The 19,648-nt window shown below is 40.0% G+C and overlaps 2 protein-coding genes across 2 annotated transcripts in view; one reads left to right on the forward strand and one right to left on the reverse strand.

Annotated features, from left to right (window-relative positions):
* Positions 1 to 1,262, reverse strand: part of ASIP (agouti signaling protein) — a 39,248-nt gene extending 37,986 nt beyond the window's left edge. Inside the window, exon 1 of the mRNA XM_037496661.2 lies at positions 1,189 to 1,262. The gene's annotated coding sequence lies outside the window, so the exon portion shown is untranslated. The remainder of the gene's footprint in view (positions 1 to 1,188) is intronic.
* Positions 1,263 to 1,475: 213 nt separating this feature from the next.
* On the forward strand, positions 1,476 to 17,836 carry EIF2S2 (eukaryotic translation initiation factor 2 subunit beta). Its single transcript, XM_037496687.2, has 9 exons — positions 1,476 to 1,645; positions 7,112 to 7,289; positions 8,792 to 8,895; positions 11,701 to 11,836; positions 12,473 to 12,573; positions 13,151 to 13,299; positions 15,848 to 15,904; positions 16,676 to 16,761; positions 17,369 to 17,836. Exons 1-9 carry the CDS (start codon positions 1,631 to 1,633, stop codon positions 17,542 to 17,544), a joined length of 1,002 nt encoding a protein of 333 aa, XP_037352584.1. The 5' UTR covers positions 1,476 to 1,630; the 3' UTR covers positions 17,545 to 17,836.
* Positions 17,837 to 19,648: the final 1,812 nt, after the last annotated feature.

Consider the following 19,648-nt stretch of genomic DNA (forward strand, 5'->3'; position numbering starts at 1 on the left):
CATTTTGCTGGTTGTATATGGGATTTAGTAAATGCCATGAAAGTTTTTTTCTCATCTGCAAAGGGGACTAATAAAGTATCATTTTCATTAAACTGTAAATTACTTGCAGGAGAGAGACCTATTTCTACCTGCCATGCCTAGATTAGAAGCTAGAACTCAATGGGTAGTACTAAGTATTTGTAGATTGTCTCACACAGTTGTTTTGAGGTCTAAGGCATAGAACATATACCAAGTAATAGGAAACACAGTGACAAGGAAAAAAGCAGCTTCTGGTAGCAGGAGCTAGGCTGGCACTATTAGCTAGGGTATGCTGCCTGTTAAACATAAACAATTTCACAGAACACCATTACCAGACAAAGCTACTCTTTGACCACGATGAATCAAGACACATACACAAATCACTTCATAGTCATGCCTGAATACAAACGAAAAAGAACACTATCCCAAGCACAGAAATACCCAATAGCCCCCTATCCTGGGTAAGACGAGGGACTGTTTCTAAACCCATCATAACTTTTAGCCTCTGGTGTCTTCTCTATTGTAGATAATAATTATTAAAATCCATCACAGAATTACATCCACTTCCTATAGTTTCCATTCCAGAGAAGGCCCGTTTCCTTGAACCCTTCCCCAAATTTCCTAACATAAGCCCAAATCCTGTAATTATTTTTCCAGCATCCTCTTGCTGAGATGCCCACAGTTCGCCTCCCTCCTTGCAAGACGACAGAATGTCCAACTTTGTTCAACACAGGGCTGTTCTCAGTGGTCTTTGGTTGAAGTACCATGACAATAGTGGGAACCCCCCAAGGAGTAGCCATTATTATGTCTCAAGGGAAATGTATGCTGTGCCCTCAGCGTTCAAGCAAAGACATCATAAACAACTATTTTGAAGCTTCCAGACCGACTGCCTCTTGACAAGTCGTTTCTCCTTAGGGAACATCTCTCCTCAGTATACCCTGAGGAGACAAGAAGGAGGCTTTTGATTTCCGGCTTCTCAAGCTGAAATGCAGCAGGTTAAGTTACGAACAAAGTGAAAAGCCCTTGGTGAGGTGCGCGCCTCCCCCTCCAACTGAGTTCCTCCAGCACTAGAAAACTCCAAGGAGGCATGCTGGTAGTAGCCGCCCTAAAGGGTTCAGGTTACTAAATGTCTTCACACCCTTAAACAAGGAGCAATAACCCCCAATTCACCTCCACAAGGAGAGCAGACCAGCGCGGATTCCCCAATGTGCAAAATACCAAGCTAAGGTGGCACCGCCCACAAACCCAACCCTGGGGCCGGCGTCCTCAGGCGTCACGCATGCGCACAGATCACGGTGCGGCGGCCGAGCAAGCGCCCGCCTCTTCTAGGCGGACTACAAGTCCCGAAGTGCATGGCGCCGCGGCGTCGCCAGGTAACTCGCGCCCTACGAAGCGCGCTCGGTCGAGTCCTCCGCGCGCCTGCGCCGTGACGAGCATTGCGCAGGCGCATTTCCAACGATTGGGAGGCGAGGGCGGGGTGTCGTTCCCTTTCGCTGATGCAAGAGCCTAGTGCGGTGGTGGGAGAGGTATCGGCTGGAGCCGCGCTGCCGCCGGGGCCTGGAGCTGACCCGTCCGACTTCTCATTTGCGTCGAACCTTCTCGAGCCGCAGCCATGTCCGGGGACGAGGTGAGGGCCTGAGCCTGGGCGCTAAGGCGAAGAACTGAGGCGGGGAGCCGAACCCACCCCAGTGTGGGAGCCCGGGCCTGCGGCCTAGCGGCCGGACGCCGCCATGTGGGGCAGCCGGGCCTAAGCGGCCCGGAGCAGTCGAGCCGGCGAGGACTCCGGAGCCCTGGGCTTGGCCGCGCCCTGCTCTCAGGGTGGCGGCGCGGAGGCCGGCGTCCTCCCGTGGCCGGCGTTTCCGGAATAGAGCACGTTGAGTTGCCTGCCGGGTTAGTGTCCCGACTGAACGAGATCGGGGCTGGCGACCTCTGCATTCCTGTCGATTTGACAGTGAAGCTCCAGTTCGCCTGGCCAGGCCTGCCGGGAGGAGCCTCCTTCAGCTCCGGTGCAGTGCCCCCATTAAAAACTTTGCAGACTGGTTTGTCCTAGCTTAGTATCCGCCCTTGTTCTCATCTCGAGTATTATTTCTTTGAAAGACTAGGAGATGAGGGAGGTAAGACGGAAGGACAGTATCCTCCATGCTCATCAAGTGACCTCGGAAAACTTAAGGTAGTAGTTCCTGAGTTCTGTAACCGAGAGCTCACAGCGACGTGAGCGAGAAGTCAGGGCTGTGAGGCCGGCTAGGTCTTTTTCTGCCCTCCTACTTGTACCTAAGCAAATTTATGCCAATCCCATTTGGCCAGCTTTATCCCAGTGTATGTAAATCCGTTGTCTTAAAGTGAAGTTTGATTTTAATTACTGATATTTAGTATTCTTTAACACTGGGGGGAAGCTACTACTTATGGGTCAGCTCTCCTCACCAAAAGAAAAAGGAAAGAAAGAAAAGCTCTTGATATTTATGAATCACTTCTCTAAAAATTCGAGGCCTGTAGGTCATTGGAAAGAAAGAAGAGGAAAATATCTGAATTTCTCAGGGGTCGCCTTTTGATGTAGACCTTGAAGATGCTTAGAATTTCTTTGGAAAAGACTGATCACGGGCCAAAGGAATAAATAAGAAGGCTAGGAATAGGCAAGTGTGTAAGTGAAAAGTGGAATATTCTCGAATTTGGTTAGAGTTAATCCCTTGATATGTAGATAGTGGCTAGTTCATTGAGGGATCTAAAGACCAGGTTAAGGAATTTGAATTTTATTCTGTATGGGACTCTTAATCACGCATTTGATTCTCCCAACAGTCCTGTAAGATATGTGCTCATTTTAGAGATGAGAAAACTGAGGTTTAGAGAGTTTTTATAATCCCCATGAGCCAGTACTAGAATTCCGGGTCTATGCAATATTGCTTTTATCTAGGTGACTAAGAGGCTCTTACTCTCTTAGGGAAGAAACAGAGTGTAAGGGAAATAGGTGATTCTTGCTTGGAGGCTGCTATATTCCAAAAGTTCTGAGAGGGTTAGCGTTTCATGCTTGTTTTGTTTCTACCCATTTTATTTATGTTTTCATGATCTTTAGCAAATACAGTACATGTCTAGTGTGAGGTACTGTGTATGGCATATGGTTTCTATAATAAAGTGCTTACAAGTGTTGGAAGGAAGAAGGTAAGAGATCGGTTTGAGGGGCTAGAGGATTCATTTCTAGAAGTGGGATGAGGTTTTGAAGGAAGTAGAATATGAATGCATTACTGGAGAGTGAATAGGATTTTGTCAAACAGATGACAGAACCAACATTCCACCGAGAAGCTAATAAACTATTAAGCAGCTTGGCACGTCTCAGGTATACCTGTCCAACTTCATTTTAGACAGAAAACTAGGGCCCAGGAAAAGTTGACTTGTTTAAGAACACACAGCAAGTTAGTGGAACGAAAACCCCGCCTGGCATTTGGTTTCCACTCTGGAGCTATGTGCCGATTCTGGTTCCTCTAGTATTTCTGACCAGATAATGTTTTTTTGTTTTTTTTTTTAAAGATTTATTTATTTATGCATACAAGAGCTGGGGTACAGGCCAGAGGTGCTGGGGTTGGGGGGGAGGTTGAGATGACTCACAGAGACAGAGTGGGGAACAGAACAGGCAGATTGACCAAAGTACACTGCTGAGGGGAGCAGCTGGCGAGACAGGAGAGGTCTGCTGAGCATGTGGGTATCTCCCTGGCCGGCTGGGGATTTCTGGATAGCTTCATAGGTTGTGTCTTAACCCCTTGTGCCACCAGGGAGGACCAGACAATGAATTCTTAACTTGTGACTGTTTTATAGACTTGTACAGATCAAGTGAAAATCTGTATATAGAAATGATTAATAAGCTGCCAAGGACTCCCCAGAATGGAGTACTTATGCTTAGGAGCAGTAACTCTTTCAACTTAAAATAACTTATTGATGTACAATTGACATAAAATAAACTGCAAACATTTTTTTTAAAGATTTATTTATTTATGCATACAAGAGCTGGGGTACAGGCCAGAGATGTGAAGGGTGAGAGGATTCACCAGAGAGAGAGGGGGAATGGAACAGGCAGGCTGACTGAAATACACTGCTGAGGGGAGCAGCCTGCGAGATAGGAGAGGTCTTCACCATGTGGGTTGCTCCCTGGAGGGCTGGGGATTCAACTTGTGCTGCAGAGGCTGCAGATTGCTTCATAGTGTGGTGCTTAACCCCTTGCACCACCAGGGAGGCCCCTGCAAACATTTTTTTTGATCCTGGTAATTAAACCAAAAAATTTCACCAAAACATAACCTCTTAATTATGTGGAGCCATGGTCTTTAAAAATCAGTATTCTAGAAACATGGGTGCTACCTAGTGAAGAAGAAATCTCCTTATCTGTGGGCATACAGTATATTTCAGACCTTTTTTTTTTTTAAGTGCTGTCAATAGCTAAGACTATAGCGCATTCACAAGGTGCTAGAACATCAGGTTTTCACACAACACAGTAAGATGTTTTACAAAAAAAGCTTTATACTAAAAAAAAGTTTCTAATTTAAAATGGCTTGTGTATTGAATGAAGTTTACAAAATCCAGAAGAAACAGAGAGAACTAAAACTCACCCAGAGGTGACAGTACTTTTTCTCTGCTCACCTTGCTTCTCTGGTTCTTTTGTAACTCTCACCTGCCTACTGGGTGTGGTGTGACCATAAAGTTACCATCTTGGATAGAAGCAGGCTTCCAATTTGATAAAGCACTTTAGGCTATTATCGGGGTGATTTTTGCTGGTATCTCTTTCCCTCACCTCCTCAAACTCAACATAGGAAGTTGAAAATTGAAAGTTGCTTTTTGAAGACTTTGTTATGATTCAAAAAAAAAAAAGTTCAAGGGCCTCCCTGGTGGCCTAGAAGTCTCAGCACTATCACCTGGATGGTCTGAGTTTGAACCCCAGCCAGGGGTCTCACGCACATAGGGCACAGCAGACCTCTCTTGTCTAACCCTGTGCTCCCCACTCTGTCTCTGGTGAATTCTCACCCTGCCCCATATCTCTGGCCTGTACCCCAGCTCTTGTATGCATAAATAAATTTTTAAACAAAAAAAATCGAGGTTCTGCTTTTTCCATAAATGCATTGATAGCAGCTTTCTGCTTCTCAAATTTAAACTAGTCTCATAAACAAATACTTGGAATATGATCAGTTGTACATCAGATATGAAAGTCTTAAACATTTTTTTAAGTCAAGACTGACATACCCTTGTGAGGTATTTTTTATTGGGGTGGGGTAGGAGCTCTGCTCTAGGTTCTGCTTTGGGATTCTTCTTTTTAAATTGCTGAGTGCTTTGAATAAAATGAGGTCATGAGTATGTTTAAAGTATCCAGAGGCAGTAATTGAGAGAAATGTTAATTATTTCAGTAGATAATTCTCAGGTTTGTTACCCACTACAACACTTCAAACTGTTGATCAGATAGTTTCCCTGTAGACCTAGATACAAACAGGATAAGAAGGCATTTGTGAGACTCTTTGATATTTCAGAATCCCTCCCTTCTTTGGTCTGTCTTGCTAAATAAATAGCTAAATGACTGTTCCAAGGAACATGGTACTTGAAAAGAAAAATACAATAAATGAATAGTTAAATCCTGCCTGCCAGACAACCAAATTTATAGTGCCTGGAATGCTGTCTGTCCTTTTGCCAAATCTCCATATTTCAGGAATGAGGAGGAACTTTAGCTGCCTCCCTGAAACAGATTGCAACATTCCCTGTAGGGTGACCCAAGGCCCAGTAGGTCATTCATTCTTCTTGCTCTATAAGTTTGCCAAATAATGTTTTTTCAGAATGACTACATTTCAGCTATTTATTCACACAGTAGAGTATAACTTTTAAATGAGGTTGTATTAATTTCTAGAATGTCTTACAGATCTTCTCTGTAAAGTAAGGACAAAAACTACCCTATTGCAGGTTATAGTTTGGTTTCAGTATAGCTGCCCACTTTCCCAAACTGACTTGTTTGGGATATTTATGTTAATTAGAATCAATTCTGGGATTTTTTTTTTTTTTAATTTCATGTCTTGGAAATTAGGTCACCAGTTGATGAAATTTTAGTGATAGGAATCAGAAGACACTGCTTTTTGAACTGTGAAAGCATTATATAAGTTATAATGATTGCTGACATATATTATTTTTGTGCCAGGTACTATCTTAAGTGTTTTATGTCTATTTATTTATTTAATCTTCCCAATACTTACTATTGATTCTGCTACTTCATCCATTTTACAAATGATACATGGGGAAGGCAGGGATTTTTCTGGAATAACACAAGAGCCAAAGTCAGGATTTGAATTCAGTCAGTTGGATCCCTTTGTACTTAAACACTTTGCCACACTATCATTAACAGATCACTAGGCAAAATGTTAAATTTAAGCATGGTAGAATATGGATAAAGATTGGTAAGAGACTTAGAAAAAAATACTGGATTTGTATCCAGTTCTGTTTGACTTCAAAGACCTTGTTCCTTTTACCAGGCATCTGCCCTATATATTGTTTAAACTATTTGTCTAAAGTAATTTTGTTGTAGTTTTCCAAGTGATCAATGCAAAGATAGTCTACAGTAAGTTATAGATTGCTTTTTCATTTATCTAGTGGACATTAGATAAAAATAACCTAAGAGAACTTAGGTTAGAACAAAAAGCAAAGTCTTATTCACATAGAGATTGACTACATGAAGAGTTGCTGCTGAGCTTCCTTAATTTGTCCGAACTTCAGGATAAAATTTTTTTTTAGATCAGATCAATCTCTGGTGTAGCAAACCCAGGGTACCAGCCTTAAACACATATAACCTACCTATGCATTGGTTTTCTCAACCATAAAGGTGTGTAGCATAGGTTATTGCTGAGGTTCCTTCCTCTAAATTTCATCATTCATTCATTAAGTCTCCAGATTTGCTGGTAAAACTAAAAGTGAAGAGTGTGTGTCTTGTGGTAATCTACAAATTAAACATTCTGTAACCAAGTTTGAGGACCACCACCTATTCTATTCTTTAATAATGTATGCCATTTGAAGATAAAGCAGATTTGAAAATGACCATCATTTAAAAAAATCACTTGATCCCTTTCTGTTTTATTTTAAACAGATGATTTTTGATCCTACTATGAGCAAGAAGAAAAAGAAGAAGAAGAAGCCTTTTATGTTAGATGAGGAAGGAGATGCTCAGACAGAAGAAACTCAGCCCTCGGAAACAAAAGAAGTGGAGCCAGAGCCAACTGAGGACAAAGATGTAGAGGCAGATGAAGAGGACAGTAGGAAAAAAGGTGAGTGATAAACACAAGAGACTTACTGTTGTCCTGGGAAACCAAGTCCTCTTCCGTTGGTGTTTGGATTTTGTGCATACGGTGACCACACAGCCTAATAAGGATGTTCCACTGACGTTGAGGCCATCAACATTCTGTGCACTGGGCCTTGTCAGATTTCTGATAGACTCATTCCATGGAAATGCCCATTGAAGTCATAAGTTTCAAAGATGACAAAATCTCATCATTCCAGAACTGACTTTCCAGTCTAATTTGTCTGGTCTCTTTTCCAATTTTAATGGTGGCTGTATTTGAGTGTAGGCAAAAAGAAATGGGACCTAGGTAGGCAGTTTATGTCTTAGCAAGTCTGAAAATGTGTAAAAGAGTAAAATTACAGCTTAATACATTTGGGGTTAAATACCAGTGATAATTAATTCAGTTTTCTGCTCTATGTAGACACCATTTGACTATTAAGGAGAAATTAATGGCTCACTAAACATAATTTAATGTCTGTTGAAGGTGAGACACTGCTGGGATAGAAAGAACTGACATTCATTGAGCATCTACCACATGTTTAAAATAAACTTGGAAAGTAAATCACTCTTGCAGTAAGATAAAATGAATTCATACATAACTCCTTGAAAACTTTTTAGCAAAGGGATCCTAAAATACTGCTAGTATACAATGGGCTTCAGCAGAACAAAGAGAAAACTTATTGGACAGAACACATTATTTACTAATGGCAGATAAAATTTTATTTCATATTAAAGCCTCATTTTAATGAATGTGAAATACTTTATAAGGGCTTTTGTTGATTGCTTGCTTGAGTGATTGAGTGAATAACATGTTGAGCTAGGCTCTAGGAGTAAGATGAAAAAGGCATAGTCCTTTAGTGTCTACTGGGAGATAAACATGCAGAATGTTAATAACTACTTCTGTTGGAGTCAAGAAGTTACTAGAGGGCACCAGTTGGGAGGAGATTGACTTAGAGAATACTTGGTGGAAGTAGCATCTAATGTCCTGTGGGATGGAGATAAGAGGTATATGGGAGGGCCATGGGTAGGTATGGAGGTGAGAGACACACACTGCACTAAGAAGTAGTAGTCATTTGGGCTGGAACCAGGGACTAAAAAAGGGTAGGCAGAAGTGGGGAGAAAAAAAGCTAGAGACTCTTGGAAATTAAGTTAGAGCCCTGACTTTGTTTTAGGAACATTGAGGTATGATTTGGTCCCCCCAGTATGGTCACCTGACCACATTTTTCATTCAAAGCTTTGAGTTGACTTCCCACTGTTTTTCAGAAGTATAATGTGGTTATGGAGGGACTGCTATACTAATTAATGCCCAGTGTTTTTATTCTGGTGGTTTAGTTAGTAGCAGAGACACATTAGTGTAACTCAATTTGATACTTTGCCTTTTGCTGTTTGTGTTAATAATTGTTATTAATTTAAAACTTGACCCCAAGATTAGTTGCTTCTAATTAGTTTCAGTAAACAATTTGTTAATAATCTCAATTTTCTTTTTAGATGCTTCTGATGATCTTGATGACTTGAACTTCTTTAATCAGAAGAAAAAGAAGAAAAAAACAAAAAAGATATTTGATATTGATGAAGCTGAAGAAGGTGTAAAGGTAGTATTGCTTTCTTATTGAAGGTAAAATTTGACCTATTGAAAGATTGTTAATGGGTGATGTTTCTCCCTCATTGTCTCATCTACTAGCTTTGCTTTTGTTGTTAAGTACTTTACCACTGTCAAAGGTTATTTTCTCAAATTATGTCTTGTTATCTTAAGGGATTATGGTTCAAATGAATGTAAATTTAGGCACACTTTGTATATTGTGCACCATTAAGATGATTACAAAATGCCTCTTATTTTTAACTATATAGAGATTGGCCAACGGAAGATATTTCTATGAAGCAAATATTTCCTATAGTTTCTTTCGTTAAACTTTTGGTAACATGTTAAAGATACATAAACTTATATGTGTACCTCTGGTAGCTGATGGTCTTACAGTCCATAGGAGAAATAGAGCACTCATATTAGTTTTCTGGAGTTCTCTGATCTTGTGAGGACTTTAGACTTTGTCTTACTACTGGATTGATTTCTAATTCCAATTCAGATATCTCAGAATTCTTTTAGAAGACCTGTTTAGGAATCTTTAGCAGAACCCACACACAAATCTATTTAGAAAATGCAGGGTAATGGCAATTTTATGCTTACACAGAGAGAGCAAGAGAACACATACATGCACGAAGCGTCCCACTTTGTGCCCTCTACTCAAATTTTTCTTTGGTAAATGATTTGTTTGCTCAAACCCAGGTAAAAGTATATCCCACATGTAGCAAGAAATATAGGTAGAAATTCACTGAATTTTGAAAACTGTCACAATTTTGATGACTTGACTAATTCAGTAAATATGTATTGGTGATTACAGTGAGTCAGGTGTAGTGCTGATTGCTAGAATACTGGAAAATGAATAAGATAGTTTTCTTGTTTTCAGAGGTATTTAGTTCAGGGGTAAGTTAGACTCCTTTGGAACAAGATGATTTTACCTGGATTTTTATCTTGTTCTTTCTCGGTTTGGGGATTTTCTTCTCTTTTACTGCTGCAGGGAAATTGAGAAAGAGAAATGCTTAGATTATACTGAATAAATGAGGTTTAAATATCCTGAGTAACCACGTGACACATCAGAGCTTGTACCAAGAAAAATCGTAATTGTTGGTCAATTCCTCTGGTAGCTTTTGTCCTGAAGAGTCACTTATAAACTCTATCTTAATAAAGTATGTGGATACTTTTTTCTCTGCTATTGAAGTGGTAACAAAGGATGTTACAAGTATCCTCATCACTAGGCAACAACATAGATGCTAACTTAAAACTGAAATGTTTTTAAGATCTTGAGTTAGTCTCCCACTTGAGTTTTCAGATCATGACAGGACTTTTGAAAAATACTTTGTGGTGTTCTTTGCCTTTCACTGGGTCTTAGCCCCTGTTTGGAAATAGAGCTTACTGGGATGAAATAGTGTAGGCATAGAAGCTGGCTGTGGTGTGCTAATTTATATTCATATGTCAGTTTAGTGTTTACCGATGTGTCATTGTAGTCTATGTTAAAAAGACTAGTCTTAGTCTAGGCTAAATTTGTGTGTTATATAGCTAATAGACATGGACAATTGGTCTGTGATGGTTTCATTTACTTTCAGTTATTCCAACTTTTTGCTGATAGGATTTCTGAAACTAGTCATTGTCACAGTTCAGATAGGAGCATGCAAACGTAGATTGGTAATGTTGACAGCACATTTCATGGTGAGCTGGATAAACTGGAGACTGGCTCTTTCTGCTCTTTTGGGGGAATTTATGACTATTTTCTAGGCTGTGGTATGCCCTGTCTATATCCGTGGTTATAGCAACTATTCAAATGACCATAATTTTCCATGGGTTCTGCCTTTTCCCTCTTCCATAATGACATCTATTAAAATGATGCCCAAAGATCACTACAAAGTGTGGTGTCAGAATGACTGTGGTAGTAGTTAAGTAAGGTACATTCTTGAGTTATGGGAGTTCCTCTCTAACATTATTGAACCTGGGGGAAAAGGGAGAGTTGTATATAACCTAGGGACCCTATACGTGTGACAAACCCCTGAAATGAGGACAGTCTTATGGGAGTGAGCCTTTAAACATGTGGAATCTGACTAACTCTGGATAGAATTGAATTAAATTGTAGGTGATCTAGTTAGTGTCACATACTTAGTGTCAGGAGAAAAAAAAGCCTTCTACTTACTACATCAGAGTACTTAGAAACTTTTGAAAGATACTCCTGAACCCTGTTCTTGCTGAATTGTCAATCAGTTTTAAGGATTTTAAAGTTTCCCAGGAGATTTTTGTCAGTTAGAAACACAGACAGTGATTATAAGCTCCCAAGACCGATGGATAAAAGAAAGGAAAAGATTCTACAAAAGTGTCTTGAACAAGAATTTCTGGTTTAAATGACAGAATCTCTGAACTGGTATGGCTTATCTAGAATGGACATATCTTATCTGAAACTTCAGTTTTGAATATTTGATTTTTTTCCTCAAATGATGTCAGCCCATGTCATTTATTTATTTTTTTTTTAAGATTTATTTATTTATTTATACAAGCACTGGTACAGTCAGAAGCGCGGGAGGGCGAGAGAATTCACCAGAGCCAGAGTAAATAGAACAGGCAGACTGTCGAAATACACTGCTGAGGGGAGCAGCGGGCACGGCAGGAGAGGTCTGTTGTGCCATGTGGGACCCTCACCAGTGGGGTGGCCGGGGATCGAACCGGCTGCAGAGCCTGCAGGCAGCTTCGCAGCCCAGCGCTCAACCGCTGCGCCACCGGGAGGCCCAGCCCATGTCATTTAAAAAAAAAAAATTAGTCCTAGTATTACAATGTTCAGACGCTTATCTCAATTTCTTAGGATCTTAAGATTGAAAGTGATGTTCAGGAGCCAGCTGAGCCAGAGGATGACCTTGACATTATGCTTGGCAATAAAAAGAAGAAAAGGAAGAATGTCAAGTTCCCAGATGAGGATGAAATACTAGAGAAAGATGAAGGTAATGTTGGGCACTCAGCAGCTCAAGTTAGGTTACTCAAGCCTTTAACCTAGTCTCTTTGATGGGATTGGAGGGCTCGTTTTTCATTTTTCCCCTACCTGATAATGGAAGCTAAAAGGAAATAGTACCTAACCTGAAAATGACAATTAAATATTTCTTGGAAGTGTAGGCAATTTTGATGACAACAAAATATGCTAATTCAAACTATTGGGAAAATTGTTTGACTGAATTTTAAATAAAATTTTAAAAAATGTAATGTTTTTGTTAAATGTGCTATATTATTAATTTCTAAGTGCTGTAAGGTGTTTAGAGAACTTTTGTGTTATCAACAGGTTGGGTTTTTATAGATGTGGATGTTTAAGTGCTTCAAAACAGTTGGTTCTTTCCTCCATTGAGGGTTGTTTATGAAAATTGTAATCTTTAAGGAATCCTATCTTTAAGGGATAGGGGGTTGTGAGACTTAATGCTTTTATGCTTGCTGCTGCTATGAATGTAGTTACGAGGGAAGACAGGCGTCTTTGAAGCTTTTCTCTAGAACTGCCTCCCCGTGCCTCTTCTTCAAACCCCCCCCCTTTTTTTTTTAATACCGTATCAGGGCCTACCCTATTTCATTCTTACAGTCTTTGTTCTCTATAGCTTTAGAAGATGAAGACAGCAAAAAAGATGATGGTATCTCATTCAGTAACCAGACAGGCCCTGCTTGGGCAGGCTCAGAAAGAGACTACACATATGAAGAGGTAAGACAAATTTTGTTATGAAAGTGGCTTTGTTCAGTAGAACTCAAAGAAAAGCAAAATAAATATTCCCTGAACTGGGAAAGCCATTGAAATATGGATTGATAGTGAAACAGACGCAGAGAGGTCACACTGACAGTGCATGTTGTTTCGTGCCTGCATATGCTGGGGCAGCTTGCCCAGAGTGTGACAGTCATCGTACTGCTCACTGTTCCCATCTGACTGAACATGTGCCCCTTTGAGTGAGGTGGGGGAAGGACAGGGGGAGAAGAGGGATTGTCTGGAGTTTGTTTGGGCTTTTCCATGTATCATACACTTTCCCATAGAAACAGAATTAGTAGGGGTACATTCGTTAACTTTGAACAAAGAATTGCTGAGCAGTGATAATGGACCAGATCCTGTTTGCAGACTGCCCTCAGGGAGCTCCCAGAACATGTAGTGATGCATGTGTTTGTTTAATCAACAGTGAAGTTTGCTGTTTACAGTTAAAGCAAAGTGACTCAAGTAGGAACTTCATGCTCCTATTTTTTTTTTATGCTCCTATTAATAACAGTACATGCATACTACTTTATCTTTACAGCTATTAAATCGAGTGTTCAACATCATGAGGGAAAAGAATCCAGATATGGTTGCTGGAGAGAAAAGGAAATTCGTTATGAAACCTCCACAGGTTGTCCGAGTAGGAACCAAGAAAACTTCTTTCGTCAACTTTACAGATATCTGTAAACTGTAAGTTGGTTATTGGAGTGTCTCCATCCCAAATATTATATTCTCAGTGGAGTGTATATTAAATATCCTTATTGTAGACTTTACTGCAGGTAGAACTATCAAGAGAATGCACAGGGTTAGGTTCAAGGAGGTCACAATTTGAGTTTGTCAGTTATTTAGATTCTGGGGTTGTTTTTATTAGGCATCCAAAGGTGAGAAAAGCCATCTCATACTGAACCATGAGAGTGAATCCTAATCAGATGCAGTGAAAAGTGAGGAGCCTGAATGCCGTCCTTAGAGCCTGGGGGAAGCCCAAGGAGGGTGGAAAAGCTCATTAGTGCTGGTATAGTCCTGTCAAGCAAGTGTAAGCAGTAAGCCCTAGGAAAGCAAGCTGAATTTGGTCTGACACTTCTTTGGATGGTCATTGCTAAGACATTGTTGATAAGATTTCAACTTAATTAGCATTACATTCAATGTCAATGTCATTCCCAGGTCTCACTGCCTTGGCCTCACTCTTGTAGTTCTTTGGGTATATCTTTTCTTCAGGTTCCTTAGGCAACTGACCTTATCTGTCTGTTCTTCAGTCTCATATTGATGGGACTATTGCAGATAAAAGGCAAAAACAGTGGTAAACAAAAAAGATGATAATCACTAAAAATTCTGTCACCCAAGGGACACTTGTTTTCATTGCTTATAGGCATTACTTTAAAGATTATAGACTTTTTGCTGATGAAAATAAGGACTATATGCTTATTATAGAAAAATAAGAAAAGACACACTGAAGAAAATGAAAAAAAAAGAACATCTAATAAGCCTATCATTAACAAAAAAGTAATCATAGTTTAATATTTTTATGTGGCAGCCCTAGGGGTTAAGTCTCCGTGCTGTCAAACTATCGCCAACCACACAGCATGAGTTCTATCCCTGGCCAGGGAAGTGACCCACATGGCTCAGCTGACCTCTCCTAACTCGCCTGCCTTTCCCTTATTTCAGTTAATCCACCTGCTTTGCTCCCCACTCTGTCTCTGGTGAATCCTCTCAACCCTGCACACCTCTGACCTACATCCCAGGTCTTCTACACAAAAATAAACAAAATCTTGAAGGGGGGAAAAAAAAGCACAAGGAAACTTAAAAAATATATATTCTTATGTTTAGTTTATACACATATTTTAAATAAATTGGTATACCAATTTTTTAAATAAAAGATTTATTTTTATTTATGCATACAAGAACGATGGTGTTAGCAAGAGGTGCATGGGATGAGAGGAGTCATCAGAGACAGAGTGGGGAGCAAAACAGGCAGATTTACTGAAATAGATCTGCTGAGGGGAGCAGTGGGCAAGACAGGAGAGGTTTGCTACACCATGTGGGTTAGCTCCCTGCCTGGGGATTGAACTTGGGCCACAATGGCTGGTGATAGCTTGACAGCACTGAGATTTTAACCCCTTGGCCACCATGGGAGGCCCATCATACCAACTTTTAAATTTATGGGTAAGTCACGGGTACTTAAGTTAAATTTGAGAAACAATCCTTTTGCCCCATCAACTTTTTTCTCTTAATACATTATGATACTTCTACCCATTTCTTCATAAATGTTAAATAGTCTTCATAAACATGTTTAGTGACTACACAATGTACTAATTGTTAGGTAAATCCCAAATTTTCATTGTCAGAGGCAAAGCTTCAGGGAACACTAATACATGTATGTTGGCAGTAAACAGAGCCTGGGAGCAAAAATTCACAGAATAGAATTGCTGCACCAGTGGACAGGTTGCTTTCTAGCAAGCTTGTATCCATTTGTATTTCAACTAATAACCTGTTTTTTATATTTTCACCAACTCTCACTCACTACATTTGGGGAAAAATAACTAAAATTTATAGTAGTTAATATTTGCTTATTGGAATACGTTCAAACAGTGCCCAGGTGAATAGAATTAATTTTAGGCGTGTAAATCTGTTTTTGTCTTTTAAGTATATTGAGACCTGTCTTATTCTAAAAGCAAGATAGAATGGATATGCCATAATTTATTTAACTACTCACCAGTTGAATACTTAAGCTGTTTTCAATTTTCCTGCTATTGTGCTACCATGAAATATTTCTATATTATCTAATTTTTCTTCTAATGAAAAATTTCAAACAGAAATGTAGAAATTAATTTAGCAGGAAATATGCAAGGACCTGGTATAATACACCCAAATATCAAATATCCATTGCTTAGGTTTATTGTAATTTGACTTCAAAAACATTTTTTTTAAGATTAGAATTAAAACCACCTTTGCATCTATTTCTGACCTCTTTCACCTTCCCAGAGAAGTATGTTATCCTTGTAAGTTGATTACCTTTCTTCTCCATATTTAGGCATTTGTAAATAACAATTTTTTATGGGTTTTGAAGTGTGTGTGTGTGTGTGTGTATATCTTTACTTCAGAGTTTGATGTGAACAGTGTACTGAAATTTACCTAATAGCTAAGTAATCAAAGATTAAAACAGTGAACAGTTTTGCTTTGCTTTTTAAGTTTGTTTGGATTTCCATGAAAGATAAGTTTTCTATGTCCATTTTCTTTTCAGATTACATCGTCAGCCCAAACATCTCCTTGCATTTTTATTGGCTGAATTGGGTACAAGGTAAGAAATTATATTCAGTTGTATACAGTACTACTGGAGGGTTATGTAACAAAGGAACTCAGCTAGTGAGGAACAGAAATCAATTCATTTCAGTGGGAGAGCTTGGCTGTTTGGGAACAAGGTACAGAGTTATTAGTGATTCATTGGAATAGACCTGCTGGGGTACCAAAGTGTACCGTGGCACTGCCATATTTAGTTTGCTGTCACCTTATGCAAATTCAGGTCTGCCTTTGGAGTTTGAATTCTTAAAAAGCTTAATAACCGTGCCTACTGGGACTTTTAAAATATGGCTGGAAGGCTGTGATTCAAGGCCATTTTTGCTGGCTCCAGGTACGATTTCTGAAACCAGAGGGAGCACACAGCTCTTCTTAAAATTCTTTATGCTAGAGATGAAACTAACTGAATTCTATCTAGCAAGGAATATGCTTATGTGTAAAAAGGAGAGAACACTGCAGTGACTCCTAGTGGCAAACCAAATAAAAACAGTAATCTGGGAAAAAGTAACTCATGCCCCTGGTTGCTAAAGCAACCTTCCAGCTAAGGCCGTAGATGGCACAGAATTCGAGTGGGTGCTATAACCCTCAAGAATTTAAACTTACTGAAAAGCCAGTAAATATAAGTGGATTTGTCCTCTTGTATTTTGTTAAAATTTGAGAAACCAGGTAGGATAACGTTGTTCCTGTGTCACTGAATATATGTTAAATCAACAAATGTAAATAAAGGTCCTTACAGGACAAACTAATGGTGAAATTTTTTCATTTTCTTTCATAGTGGTTCTATAGATGGTAATAACCAACTTGTAATCAAAGGAAGATTCCAACAGAAACAAATAGAGAATGTTTTGAGAAGATATATCAGTAAGTATATTATTTAATTTCAGCACATCAGTCTGGAAATGTTCTCATCAGGCTACACTATTTCGAGGAGAGCCATTAGTTTATAATGAATCTGGAATGGTTGACCTTAAAATGTCAGGGAAAATTATAGTTAATGGGAAGTTGGGTCTTACAGGTGATCAGGGCTACAGGGTGAAAGGTTTGGATGTCCTGAGACAACCCAGCTGATTAAGGCTACTGGTTGGTTCCTGATTGAAGCCTAGTCAAAAATCTGCATTTAGCCCTGGCCTGATTTTATCTCCCCAGTCACTTAAAAATGGCAGGTCTGCTCCCGCCTAGGAAGCCAGTAACTTCCCTGAGTGACTCCAGTGGACAGACCCCTGATAAGGCACCTGGCAAGCATTCCTGCTTCCTTAGACATGTGGAGTCTTATTGCAACCCTTGTTTGGTACTTGAAGCACAATAACAGCTTGTGTTTTCTTACCCCTAGAATTACTAAGTTTAGCTAAAGGTTTCTGAAGTGGGTGCTAGCATGGATTTCTGGAGTTCGGGTAGAAGATGTATTTCAGAGGGAAGAAACCTGGATTATAGTGGCCACCAAATAATTCTGTATGTTATTTTTTTGCAGAGGAATATGTCACCTGTCACACATGCCGATCACCAGACACAATCCTGCAAAAGGACACCCGACTCTATTTCTTACAGTGTGAAACTTGTCATTCTCGATGCTCTGTTGCCAGCATCAAAACCGGCTTCCAGGCTGTCACCGGCAAGCGAGCACAGCTCCGTGCCAAAGCTAACTAATTTGCTAATCACCACTGATTTTTCAAAGTGTGTTGTGGAGATTTGGCTGGACAGGTTTACCATCAGAGTGGATATACCATTGTATTAAAAACAAGATAGAAACGCTGCCAAGTTCCTTGGTATGTGGCTGGTTGATCTGAAATCCTTGCGAGATGTGGATGCTCAGGCTGTTGGCATACTCATTACCCACTTAACAACTGTCAGAAACTTGATGGGGTAAGGAGGTGCTTTTTTAAAATCGTTCATAGACTTCTGTAAAATGCAAGATAAATTAAAGTTATTATAACAGTGATTCTTTCAATTTGATTTGTTCTTCAGTTTTCTTTTCTATAAAAATTGTGCTCGATGAATTCAATACAACAGCTTGTGCCTGGCAAGACTCTGTATCTTTGTTCTGAGAAACTGGACGTGGCAGGCACTTCAGCTAGCCAGCCATTTTCCTACTCCACTTTTGAGATATACATGAAGTAGAAACAGCTTCACATGGGAAGGTGATTAAAGCAAGAGGTATGCGAGCACAGTCTGTTTTCAGTGTCTTAAGGAACAATTATATAGATTTGAATTATTTTCATTATGGCAAGGATCATTGCCGCTACCTTACTGCCAAGTACTCCAGCTGTTACCATGTGAGGGAATACAAGGTGCTATGTACCCTCCCTCCTTAGAATATTCTTTATTGGCCACTAAGAGGCTCCTTGAAACATAGCCTCTGTGTCCTGTAATCAGCACATTAAGAAAACCCCTAACGGCATCATTGGGTCAGGAGGTGATGTGCTGTGTGCAGTGCAGATAACTCTTCTGATGAGAGTCTAAACCACCATACTAGAGGAAGTTTTCCTCTCCAACTTGGATTATGGGTTTGAATAAGGCCTACAACAAGTACATTTCTATTTTCTGTATTAAAATTAGTTTTGAATGTGACCATAAGAAACCAAGAGGTGTTGTTGCCTTTGTGGTACTTCTTGTACCTCCAGTTCTGTCTTCTGAGGATTTGGTTGGAAAGGGTGTTTAACCATTGAGCACAGGGGAAAAGATCTTAACGTGTCTGCTGTGATCTGCTTTGCACACACTTGCTGAGGATAAGGGCATAATGCTGTTCTTCACTTTGTCTTTGCCAGACTATTAGCAGCCCAGGAACAGTCACTTATCCCTGAATGTCTCAACCATTTTTTTGATCACTGTGACCCTTAAAGTGTTGTAAAGCATTTTGGCCATGAAGCAATGGAGGGAGCAGAGTATTCCCTCAACTTAATAGGTCCTGAGGAGACTACACACTGGCTAAGCTGCCGAGACTGCCCCCCCCCCATGAATTCAGCTACTGTTTATGATGCCACCTTTCCCCTCTTTTGTATCTACACCCACACGCTTCCCAATGTTGGATGTTAATGGCGTAAATAAAGCAAGGATCAGTGCCTCTTGTGTAATTAGCACTCCACTGCTTTTGTATGTAATGTGTGTTTTGTTCATTAATTTAGGGGGATCCCCTTAGGGGAGGATGTGGTACTCAACAGGTTGGTGGTACAGTTATGTTGGTAATTTCAACCCATTTTTAACTCCATTTGCAAAACATTCTCTGGACTGACCCTGACCAGGCCAGGTTTCCCTAGGTTAAATTGAATGGACTATATTGAACCCATTAAAAATAATGGATTGCCCTAGCTTACCCCCACACAGTAGCAATATGTCTACTGCTACACGCCAACCACAGCTCAGCTGGAAGGAACCATTCATGGAGTGAAAAAAGGCAATTGAAGCTTCTGTGTCTTGTAATCAGCACACCAAGAAACCCCCTAATTGGGCAATTTTGGATCAGGAGGTGATCAGAAGCCATGTTCTGCCAACCTTGTTATTTGATCACCAAACTCCCAAGCATTTGGAATAAAGACAGTCCTTGGAGCTCTGTCATGTTCATCATACTGCTCTTGAGAAAAGGACCTAATGCCTGTGCTGGGTGACCTGTGGGAGCCAAGGCTCCTGCCCTTATCAAAATATTCCCGAAGCCTTCTAATTATTGTCTGTTGATTTAAGTTTGGCTTCATGAATGCGATTGTGGCATAGGAGAAATAATTATTTCAGTCATTTGGATGACCAAAACAGTATTTCT

This window comes from Talpa occidentalis, unplaced genomic scaffold, assembly GCF_014898055.3.
Source record: "Talpa occidentalis isolate TD23 unplaced genomic scaffold, MPIMG_talOcc4v2.1 talOcc4.10, whole genome shotgun sequence".
NCBI lineage: Eukaryota > Metazoa > Chordata > Mammalia > Eulipotyphla > Talpidae > Talpa > Talpa occidentalis.

Bases quoted from the DNA above. Each gene is read 5' to 3' on its own strand.
- EIF2S2 (XM_037496687.2), top strand. The intron at 15,905-16,675 runs GTAAGAAATTAT...TTTCTTTCATAG, and splicing joins TTGGCTGAATTGGGTACAAG to TGGTTCTATAGATGGTAATA. The intron at 16,762-17,368 runs GTAAGTATATTA...ATTTTTTTGCAG, and splicing joins TGTTTTGAGAAGATATATCA to AGGAATATGTCACCTGTCAC.